Source organism: Phaethon lepturus, unplaced genomic scaffold (assembly GCF_000687285.1).
Source record: "Phaethon lepturus isolate BGI_N335 unplaced genomic scaffold, ASM68728v1 scaffold12397, whole genome shotgun sequence".
NCBI classification, from domain to species: Eukaryota; Metazoa; Chordata; class Aves; order Phaethontiformes; family Phaethontidae; genus Phaethon; species Phaethon lepturus.
The window spans coordinates 6,847-18,923 of record NW_010554134.1 but is presented as its reverse complement, the minus strand read 5'-3'; the positions used below and the strand labels follow the sequence as shown (position 1 = coordinate 18,923).

The following is a 12,077-nucleotide window of genomic DNA, read 5'->3' as shown; positions in this document are numbered from 1 at the left end:
AAGAGTGTGTAATTTTGTATGAATGAAGACAAGTTACCGAGATTGTAAAAATACTAAACATTTTTATCTTATAATTATAGAAATTGTCATTATGAGAATTTTCTTGTGTATATTACAAGAAATAGCCTTGCTGTTTGTCTCTGAGGCTTGAATTCTGCTGATCTTTCAGATTGCAGACCTAATATTTTATTTCAGGTTTCTCGTTTTTATAGATCAAGAAACCACTGTTCAATATGGTACAGTTTTTCATGAGCAATAATTTCAGCTCAGTACAAGAGCCTCTGAGAATGTTAGTCTACTGATTATATATTAATATTGAGGTAGCATTTACACACAGGTAAATCAGCCTCATTTGAATATTCCTAGCTGCACTGCCTCACATGGCTTTGTCAAGGGATTGTTCTAGGAAACACAGTAATAGGTACTGTTGCAAATTGGGAAATTTTAAAATTAAATTTTAAATGCTTTGTGATAACTGAATCAAGTTGCACAAATTTTAATGCTAGCGTAATATGGTTAATTAGAGTGTTCTGTTCTAGTTGGACAAACTAGACTTTTAAGAGTTTTATTTTCATCCTCCCCCCTCAGAACTGCCAACTACACACTGGTCTCAACACTTGAAACACATTTCAGATATGCTCAAAGCATTAGTAGAAGATACAAACGTTAGGTAAGCAGTACTATAATTTCTAACTTTTTGTCCTTTGCATATGTTCCTTTGTGAAAGGTCATGTCATTTGAAGTCTTTAGTGGTTACATTTCATCATTTTCTTATTATTCTCTAAATAGAGCTTTATTTTAAAGAATAGAACTTAGATTACTTACTGAACCTGAAGTTTGTAGCACCTATAGACCTGACCAATAAGCCTCTGAATAAACTAAATCTTGTTGTTCTTTTCATTTCAGCAAATAGCTAGCTGTAGAACAGAAATGCTTGCTTGCCTGCTCTCCCATTTTTCCCAAAAGACTTTTAAAACTGATTCTGGATTGAATAACAAGAGAATTCTTCCAACCAGAAAAGCAACTAATATTGCAGAGAGCCTGTTGTGAGTGGCACTGTTCTATGAATGAGATTGCATTGACTTTCTGCAAGCTTGTGCAAACATCCAAGCTTCTTGATTTTTTTTTCATAAAGATATGACTGCTAGACTGCAGTATTGTTTGTTACATTACTCTTTGAGCTGACACCCCATGTTTCTGATCTGTTGCCCTTAGCTTTTTTTTCTACAAATAGTTGCTCATGTTTGTCTGCATAAACTCTGCTTTGGTAGTAGATGCTCTAGGACTACATGAAAAGCATGAAAAAAGATACATCTGTCTGTTGCTGCCCTGTAATTCTTTATTACCAGGTGTGTGATGAGACCTGACTCATCCAGAGCTTGGATATCAGTCTGCCTAGATCTGCTCCGAGACTGTGCTTTCCGAAGAATATTGAACAGCTTTTAAATTCAAAGAAACAAATTTCATTTTGATTTAAAACCTGAAATATTTCAAAAGAAACATGGAACACCTAGGCCACATACACTTGCAAAACAAGATACCCAGCTGACCCCCTGTGTTGTGCAAGGCAGATACTTGCATCCATGCTGGGTTTCAGTTAACTTATGAAGACTTTTATTTTTATTGTTGAGTGGCAGAAAAAAGCTTTTTGCTGTTCTCTCTGAGGCCAGGCTGTCTTCTGGCAGCTTCTCACTTTCTGTTCAGTGCTATGTCTTGCCTGTTCATCCCTGAAGTCTGTCAAACCTTTCCGGCCACGGAGTGTGACCAGTAGCTGACCCCAGCTTCTTAAAGAAATACATAACTCAAACTTAGAACAAACAAATAAAACAAGTGTCATCCATCATAATGTGTTACAATAATAGAAGCATGTCTGTTCTTTTGTTGCCTAGCCCTCTCTTGGCTTATATTGTCTTTTCTCCCCTGTTGCTTTGATAGTAGATTAGTTTGAATAGTATTGTACTTGCCAGAATATCCTCTTACTTCCTTTAGAACTCATGGAACAATTCCGTTTTCTACCAAACTCCTTTCAGTTACAAGTAAAATGGAGCCGGCTTAAGTTTTTTAATACTAATATCCATGAGGAAACTGTATTCAGTTTTCTTCTATTGCTTTTTTCCTGATTCTGTTGCCTTGCTACTTAATAAGATTAACAGAGGAGCAAAAAATACTGCTATACAGCATATCCTCTTGCTTCTTATAGTCAGTGCTCTCTGTTTATATAGCTTGTTTTTCAGTGGTTTTATTTTACACCAAATGTAAACCTTACAGCAAGGTGCTTTGTGTGTACTTCTAATCAACAGATTACTTCTGTGCCATTGATTATTATATGTAGTCATCTCAGACAACAGTAAATAATATGTGACATTTTAAACCAGAGATCAACTGATGTATGTTTTGTGGGGGGAAGTCCCACAAAAAGTGAAGGGCCATTTCTGGCAATGACAGTGCAGCAGTTGACATAGGTGCCACTACAGAGCAGGCAGAAACAGCAGTGGGGACAGAAGTGGAGGGTACACGACTCCAAACCAGGCACTGTGACGGTACAGGAAAGGTATGGTGAGTTGTAAGAGCAGTTGTAAGTGCCTGGGCTCTCTAGGCGAGAATTAAATTCTGTTCTGCTAAATACTTGTTAAAATTAGTTTAATGCTTGCAGTTTAAGGACTAGTATTTACCCTTTAAGCTATGAACACTTCCAGTCGTAAATACTGTCAGTATTACCCTAGGAATAGTTATCTGTTCTCAGTAATTAACTTTTAATTAAATTTCATCTTTGATTGTACATCACTGGGTTTCAAAGCTAGCCTATCCACTTACATTGTCACAGCATTGAATTATGGTCAGACAAGTAGATGATTTTGCTGAGGGGAGGGCTGTTATCCTAGATCACAATCACAGTTATTTGTTTTTTCAAAGGTTTTTAAGTTGCATTTCCAGATTCTATTACCTTCAAAGACTTTACCAGTGCTGATCCTGTTCCTTTATGTAAGCAATTTTAGTCTCAGATTTTGGCACACATCTCTAGTTCCCTGCAGTCTGAGCCATGCTGCTGCCCCTCCAAAAGCTGTGGAATGTCAGCAACGGTGACTTAAATAGCAGTCACCTCAGTACCCTATTTTCTCTGTCACTCTATGTCAGCTTCTTATGTCTGATGTCAGTGATCACACTTGTCCAAAAATACCGATGTGGTGGATTTGTGTTGTAGGGATAGGATTTTGAGACCCTGAGATTCTGTGGCATACAGACAATACCATTTACAGGATCAGTAACTTCTGAGACACCTGTAGACAACATCAGTCACCAGTATACCACAGACGTTGAATACTATCTGCACGCATCACACCATCCATAAAACTGTGCCTCCCACCTCTTCAGAAAGTCTTAAAGAAGTTTATTCCAATTATGTGACCTTGTCACATTCCCAAGATGATGTGATGTTATCAGACAACTTCATCAACTCCTGAAATGTCTAAGATCTCTTGGATTTTCATGAGAAGGGTGGCATAGCAGCTTTTGGAGCTCCCAGGAATAAAATATAAGAAAAACCTATAATTCTTAAAACTTTTGCCAAACTTAATAGGAATAATTGTTCCTGGTTCTTAATCTCCTTCTAGCTGTCCTTCTGTCTATCTTTCCTTTCACACCCAGTTTGACTTTTTGTTTCGGAGACACCTACCATTATTTTGCATCTCCCCATTATTTCCCTTTTCCTTAGTCTTAACTATAGAGGAGTACATGTGGGAAAGTGTAGAGATGAGCTGTGATCCATTCTCACCTTTCTTTTTCCTACTGCAATAAACTACTTGTAAATATCTGCAAAATTTTCATTAAAGAGGACCTGAATTTGAAGAATCAGGAGATTAATGTCTTTAAAGTTAATTAATATCCTTTAGTCCATCTAAATGTAATTCCTCAAGAATTACAAAAAAAACATGTGCCTCATGAATTACCAAAACCCAGAAAATAACCCTGGAAAACAACAAAGAGAAACTGAAAGATGATATAAGGCAACAGTATATTGGAATACAACACATGAGATATGATTTAAAGTTTTGAAAATCCTTCAGCTGGAGAGTGTAAATGATAAGGTTTAATTTTATGATGTATATTTTAATACATAGTCTTTTGTCACAGTTTTATTAGAAACTGGTATTATGGATAGTCTGTTCCACTGACAAAGTTAATCTGTTATTAGTACTGGGCATGTCTCATTTGATCATGACTGCAGTTAATATAGATAACTATTACCTTATCTATTAAATTACCTGCTTAGCAGGTAAGACATTATCTGTTCAAGAGTAGTTTAACGATTTTTATTTTCATGCCAGTACCCTTTGCACTTAAGACATTTAAAAATGTAAAATAACAAAAAATACTTAATTCTATATTTGTTATTTTCCAGTTCTCTTGCTGACCTTTTTGAAATCTGGTTTTTGGTTGCTCGCTTTGGAGAATGGCTGGATATTGCGGCAGAACAATTACTGAAGGCTGCTGTAGAACCAGATGCTTTGCTGTGGCTGCTGGCATTTTACTACTGTCCTCAGAATGAAAATCAACAAAGGACTCAAACAATGGTGAGTAATGTAGCGATAGTAAGCATCAATAAGCAGGCAATAGTCTGCTTACATCTTGTTACTATAAAACAAATAGTGCACACCAGAAAAATGAAAGGTCTACGGTGGAGAAGGTTTTGGCTTTGCAAGATCTTCTGGGAATTGCGTTGCAGTGGAGAAGTTGAAAGATAGTTTTTGTGGATTTTCTTGGTGACATTTAGAAAACAGTTTTCCTCTTTATAGTATATTGTATAGATTAGCTTTCTTGACTTTCTTTTTGATAACTTGGGTGCTTTCAATCGCAAGCAAAACTACTCTAGGAGTGGTATTTTTTAAGTCACTGTGTGGCAGAATTCAGCATTCCTATATAATGGCATCTTCTGAGAAGGAAACACAAGAGAAATCACAACAGCAGTTGAAGCAGTAAAGATACTTATCAGACACAGTCCTGAATCCTAACCTTGCCCATCTATTCTGATTTCTCTTGTTTATCATTACTGATTTTTGGCACATTGTGAGATTGTAACAAGTATGTTATATTCCCACACGCTAGGTTTCTAACAGAAGAAAGCAGTATTCTAACCTCACATACTGTACTGCATGAAGAGTGCTGTGTGTCTGTGTATGCATGCAAATAAATGAAAGCCTTTAATTTAGACCTATTATGCAAGTTTGAACTAGCCCAAGCAATCTGATCTACAAAGCCCAGATTCAAAATCTGGCTGTAGCATCTCTAGTTTTCCTTAACTCAAAAACACATTTTCTGTTTGATTTAAAAATGCAGCTCAGTACACCATGCTAGTAAAACATCATGCTTTCATTTTACATCTAATGGTCCATGTACAACAGTGTGTTCTGCAGTATTTTATTTCCTTCCCTTCCCCTCCTGCCACCCAGATGGCACTATGAACACAAGCTCACACCCCAATCACTTTTGAATTTTTTTTCCTCTCTAATTTCTTATAGTCTAGGGGTGGGGTGTTGTCTGAGCAGAGTTAGGTTAAAGCTACAAGGAAGTAAAGAAACTAGGGTTGGTTTCAGAATGCAGTTTTGGTAAAGAAGGCAATATCCAAGCAATAAACATGAGTGAATGAAACTGAAGGACTACAGGTGCAGATCTATGTATGGAACATTGCTTTGACTCTAGCACCACAGAATGAAATCACATTGTCCCATACATAAAATCATCTCCTCTGTGTCTCCTATTTGGTCAGTTTGTTATTCTGTCATAATGTATGACAAACTTTAGTGAGAAAAATGCTTTTCCACTGACAGCCCACACAGTTACTCATCTGTTCCCAGAGGTCTAATATTTCAGTTCATTACGATTCTTTTCGTTAGTTATTTCAAGTAAGACTTTTTTTTTCCACAGGTCAGGCTACTTCAGAAGCATTCCCACAGTTCATGCAAAGCTTCTGTCTTTAGTTAGATATTTGCTTTTTCTTTTAATTTGTCCTTTGGCAGGTTAGCTCTCAGCTCTTTCAAACAGAGTGGTTTCCTCCTCAACCCCTGCACCTTTCACCAGTTAAGGGTTAAGAAGGGATTGGAACTTCTGGCAGATGCCAAGCTATAGGACTTTTCATTCAGCATATTTTTGTGTGGAAAGGCATACACTCATGACTTCAGATTTTGTGTTCTTGCTACTTCAGGTTGCAACTTATATATCAGCAAGAGTGGAATACATAGGGTTAAAATGATTTAAAGAAGAAAAAGGCTGTTCACTAGACTTCACTCATATATGCAGGGCTGAGTACTCTGCTCTTCACTATTTATTCACTTCTTACAGTCCTTTCATAACTTTAGGCTCGGAAACATTGGAGGAACAAAACTTGGAAGTTGATCACAGTAACTTTGGCACTAAGAATGATTCCATTCTGTGCTGGCTGACAGCCGGCTGAACATGAGCCGGCAGTGTGCCCAGGTGGCCGAGAAGGCCAACAGCGTCCTGGCCTGTATCAGAAACAGTGTGGCCAGCAGGAGTAGGGAAGTGATTGTGCCCCTGTACTCGGCACTGGTGAGGCCGCACCTCGAATCCTGTGTTCAGTTTTGGGCCCCTCACTACAAGAAGGATGTTGAGGTGCTGGAGCACAAATCTTATGAGGAGCAGCTGAGGGAACTGGAGTTGTTCAGTCTGTAGAAGGTGAGGCTTAGGGGAGTCCTTATCGCTCTCTACAACTACCTGAAAGCGGGTTGTGGCGACGTGGGTGTTGGTCGCTTCTCCGAAGTAATTAGCGATAGGACGAGAGGAAATGGCCTCAAGTTGCGCCAGGCGAGGTTTAGATTGGGTATTAGGAAAAATGTCTTTACAGAGAGAGGGGTCAAGCATTGGAACAGGCTGCCCAGGGAGGTGGTGGAGTCCCTGTCACCGTAAGCATTCAAAAACTGTGTAGATGTGGTAGTTCAGGACATGGTTTAGTGGGCTTGGTGGTGTTGCATTGATGTTTGGTCTTGATGATCTTAAAGGTCTTTTCCAACCTTAATGATTCTGTGATTCTCTGAGTCTCCTAAGGCATGTGAGCTCATGGAGCAGAGCCTGCTACTATCATTCTCCCATCTCTGGCACATGGGATGGAGGTACACTGAGAACAGAATGCACAGAGGGATAAAGAATCTTGAAGAATTCCAGTTACCTTTCTTTAGATTCTGGTATCATTTGTTGCCTCACATGTAATTGTAAACATAATTCAAGAATAGCAGCTTTTTCAGACTACTTTAGGTAGAATTTTTAATAGGGCAGGAATGAGAAAAGCAAGGTCAGATAAATGACTGAAACAAATTGTCCTAATGAACATGACTGAGAAACGGGTGTCTTTTTCCCTTGGGTCTGCAGGGGTGTATTTTTTCCATTGTTCTTGCACTTAGTAATTTGGTGGGTTTTTTTCTACCAGTTTGTTTGGTTTATTTTTAATATAGTGAACAGAATTATTGTTAGGAGTTTTTTGCAATAGTTGCTTATAGTTCTTTTTCCATTGTGTATGTTCCAATATCTTCTGTTTTCTACTCCTAGTAAAAATTAGTTTTTATTGGCTAACTCAAAAGGTAAAACCATAAGTTGCAAACAACACAGGAAGAAGGAAAAAAACTGCATTCTTACCAGAACATTTTATCAGCCAAGGTCAGGTTGCATGGGGATTTAATTGATTTGTAGCAGCAATACTGAAATGAGCCCTTGAGGATCCTCTGTTCTTTTTCCCACAATGCAAAAATCTGACCATGTTCTGCTGAGGGACTTTCTCCATTTCCTCTTATTATTAAAAAAGGTCAAATCCTGGCTTGATGCCCTGCCTGCTTAGTTTGCAAGACCAAAGAAAGTTAAAAAATCCATTCTGTCCACCTCTGTGTGTGTGAATCAGTATAAAAGAAATGTGTACAGCCCTTCCTTCCCTGTTCTTCCTGCTGCTTAGATTCAAACTCTTTTCATGTGTGGGTAGTTTCTGCCAAAGATTTGGTTTCCTGTTAGTGAATAAATCCAAAGGAAAAATACCATAGGTGTGACTTTTACTCTTCTCTGATTCTGCATCCTTTGAAATTGTTTCCTACAGGTAGAAGCTCAAGCAGTCTACAATCATTTAATGATGTTCTTCAGCTGTACAGTCCTTTCCATCAAAGACCTGGAGGCTGCTGTACACAGTATAACGGATATAGAGCAGTGTCATAACCAGCATCTTCTAACACATCTTCTTACCAACTTTTTACTCTTTTCTTCTGGTGGACATATGATTGCCCAGGAATTTTTTTGCCATGTAAGTGTTTCTTACTTTTTTTCAGTTTAAGTACAATTTTTTTTTTTTTTACTATTTTGGTTTTACGTTCCTACCTCTTAATAAAAAAAGTACATAAAAGATAATGAAAGAAGATCGTGACTAGAGCAACTATACCTAACCTGCTGCATATCTTTTTCAGCTACTGTCAAAATATTTTCCTTGTTGACACTTTTTGACAGGATCTCACTGAAAAGGTTGCTGTTCTGACTACACAGCTGAAGAAACAGCTGGAGTAGCAGCTTGCAGTTAAGGGATACCTAGAGTTCATTTACACCTGGCATAGACAGAATGTGCAAACATTTTGCTTTTCCGAGTTATAAATCACTCCCTTAATTATCTAGCTGCTGCAGAGATGACAGAACTGTCTTCTCTCTGTCTGCCATTATGCAGGACAGCTAGTTACTAAGAGTTAGCATTGCTAGGGCAGAAGCTTGGTGGTTTGGCAAAGCCAGAGAGGAAAATGGTGTAATAATCGAGAGACAAAAAGAATGAAGACCTGAGTGAGTGTCACTTAGCGTGTGAAAAAAGCTGAAGAGGTATAAGATGTTGGAAGTGTGCCACAATATCTTGCTGTTGTTGATGACAGCCTTCAGGTATATTGGTGCAAACACTGTAATGTGTTTGTGTCTCTCAAGATGAACAGTGCTATCTCAGTAGGAGGTTAGGAATTTATTCTTCTGTAACTATAAAACCATACTCTCTTAAGAAGTACAAGCCTACTATGCCAGGAGCTTTAGGGCCAGTGTGCGGTTTTAGCATTTCAGAAGTTTTTCCTTTCAGCAGCAGTGTGCTCTTCCATCTGTATAAGCTATATTGCATGTACGAGGAGTCTGATTTTACGACACAGCAAACTGGAAACCTATTCTGGTGGTTATTCCTTCTGGCTGCCTAAACAGACATAACATTTTTCTGTTCATGAAGAGCTAAGATATTTCTATCATTTTAGCTGTAAATGATCTATTAAGCACAAATGATCAAAAAAATCACAAATAATCTATTTCTTCTTAGCGTAAGAATAGGGGGTTGAATGTATTTTTACAGTCTGCTGTTTTTAGCATTTCTCTTTTGAGAGTTGTGGCTGTTGAGCAGAGATGCTGTAATATACTAGTCTACTGATTTAAACCTCAGGAAGACCAAAGGCTGTTTCTTGTTTCTTTATAGACAGCAACGTAACCAACTTTCAAAACTGTGAGTATTCCCTAGTGCAAGGTGGTCATGAGCTGTTGTAGGCCAGAGTATGTTGGTCTAATTAATTTTGACTGTATCTGTGCAGTCATTAATGTGTAGCTAGGCTCTCCATGTGATTTGAAAAGGCCTGAAGACAATATATGAAAGACAGAATGGTGTGGAACCAAACTGGGATGCATAGTAGTGGTTTTGGTTAGCATAGTAAACTTTAGGATTAACATAGCAGATAATGTGAAGACCTCCGTGATCTGCAAAAATTGCAGCTTAGGGTCTTTTTGCTTTTACTTTGTAATCTTTTGGGATTTATTTTAACTTTTGAAAGCTTTACAGAATTGAATTGTCTCCTCATACCCACCCAAAACTCTGATGTGCTTTTAGTTGTTTTTTAAGGCAGTGACTTCTAAATGGTTACACTGTCTGTCCATTTGTGTTTCCTTTTAAAACTTTTTGACCTCTTCACTTAAATTTGAGAGAACAGTTCAAATGTCGAAGTTGGTCAGTTCCTCCAAGATGTATGAAGAGAGGTGCCTCGGGCAGAAGTTGCTTTTGAACTCAGACAATCTCACCTGTTCAGTGGTGAGGGACAAATCTGTGGTTTTGTTGCAAATATTAACAGAGAATTCTTAGTACTTAGCAACATAATTGCATTATTTCCCATCTTCTCTGTTTTCCTTCAGATTACTGAGACAACTGATACAAGCAAAGAAGTTTGTAGCCTTCTTATCCGTACTGCATACAGAATTAACCGTAATGGTGAAAAAAACCCAAGGACTGTGAAGCTGCTGAATGAACTTCTTCAAAAACTAACATTGAAAGTTTAGATATTTAATGTCATCTATTTAACAAGCCAACAACCCATATCTTTATTCAGGTGTCAGATTTTCATTAATGACCTGCACCGCAAGTTACTAAGGATAGAAAAATATCTACTTTAAGCATATCCCACAACTTTGTATTCCCTCATATATATATTTGAAAATAATCCCTTGTTTGGAAATGTTAGCCTTTTAGAACGTAACTGTAGATACTAAAGATGGTTGAGAATTTTGTTCTGAGCACCTTCTTTAACAAGAGACCTATACCATTAAAGCAGTTCACTCATCTCCTTGTTGTTCATCTGGCTGAGGATCAGTTTTTCTCCCAAATGACACATGGTTTTATTAGCAAATTATATCCAATTGCTTGGTTGGTAAATTGTTCCTAAAATGTTTTGTTCTATAATTCTGCTTTTATGAAACTAACAATGATCTCAAGTGAGAGTTAGTGATTCATGGAGAATGCACTCTGTGTTCTCAGGAAATCAACATTTCCTGAACTTTTAGTTCTTTTTGAAAATGTTTCCAAAATGAAAACGCCTCTCAGATTTGCTAAATTATTTTTTTCAGTACTGCAGCTTTCACAGGACAGTGTTCTCTGCAAAGTACTATACCAATAGCTGGTCTCTGTCAACAGATACCGCAGGTAGAAGATTGCTTGCAGTACAGCCTATTTTCAGTGTATCATGACTATTGTTTATTTGTTTAAGAAATCTTTTATTCATTCAGACAAAACAGGGCAAGCACAACATAGGCATAAGGAAACTTTCCAGTTTGAGGGCAGATGGTTGCAACTCATCTCCTTCCTTTTTGTGTCCAGAGGTAGTTTGCTTACTGTGTTTAGGTTGTTTAGGTTTTTTGTCTCATGCAAAGAGGAGGAGCAATGGCTTACTCTTACCCTTAGGAAAGTATTTGTCCTAAGAAATTTTGTGAACCTCTTTCTAGCTTAAATAGAAAAATAAGCATGGAGAATAGTAACGAGAGAGGATCTTAACTCTTTTCAGTGATCTGTTCTCATAAATTATCTAGCTTTTTGTGAACACTTGTGCTATGTCCAAAGGTGCTACTTGGAATACCATTCTTGCATATAAAATCAGAGGCACGTATCTTAAATTAACACAGCTTTCTGAATGTAGCATTCGTTTTTGAGCAAAGGAAAAGAAAAACAATGTACTTACTTAGTGTCCCTTGGCTCTAAGAAGTGGAAGGATATTTTCTGTAATGCTGTTGACTGATTTCTTCCAATTTTGTTCCCAGTGAGTCATATCAGACCAAATTACAGAGGTTACATGTCCTTTCAGTCAGTTTGTTAATGTTTGCAATATTTGATTCCAGCATGTGAAGAAATAGTAAATACATAATGTTTATCTGTGAAGAAAGGTTTTCTTTTCTTTTTTTGGATTAAAAATATTTCTGAATGAAATCACAGAATATATGTTTCAATTTTTCAGTTGTTGGTAGCCACACATATCTAAAAAGGCAAAATCAAACAAGCCAGTTTTCTATTCCCTGAGTATCACACCTGAAAAGCATGGGATTAAACTAAATTATTTGTTGATCACTACCTCTGAGGTATTTGTGTAGTGGGAACACATGTGGAATGCTCTACCTAGAATGATAAATAATCTAAAAGTCTCCAAAGGAAGAATGATTTTTTTTTTTTTTTTTGCTTAAATTTCTAATCCAGTTGTTGGATGTGAGATTCTTTGGTTGTCCTTAAATTCTCTCCATATTACAACTACATGTAATTTTAACTACTT

General features: G+C 37.4%; 1 protein-coding gene across 1 annotated transcript in view; it reads left to right on the top strand.

Annotated features, from left to right (window-relative positions):
- FANCC (Fanconi anemia, complementation group C) overlaps nt 1–10,329 on the top strand; it is a 31,830-nt gene extending 21,501 nt beyond the window's left edge. Inside the window, exons 9-12 of the mRNA XM_010291744.1 lie at nt 589–670; nt 4,400–4,571; nt 8,093–8,293; nt 10,180–10,329. Of these exons, the coding sequence (XP_010290046.1) occupies nt 589–670; nt 4,400–4,571; nt 8,093–8,293; nt 10,180–10,323 (599 nt within the window). The 3' untranslated portion in view covers nt 10,324–10,329. The remainder of the gene's footprint in view (nt 1–588; nt 671–4,399; nt 4,572–8,092; nt 8,294–10,179) is intronic.
- Nucleotides 10,330–12,077: the final 1,748 nt, after the last annotated feature.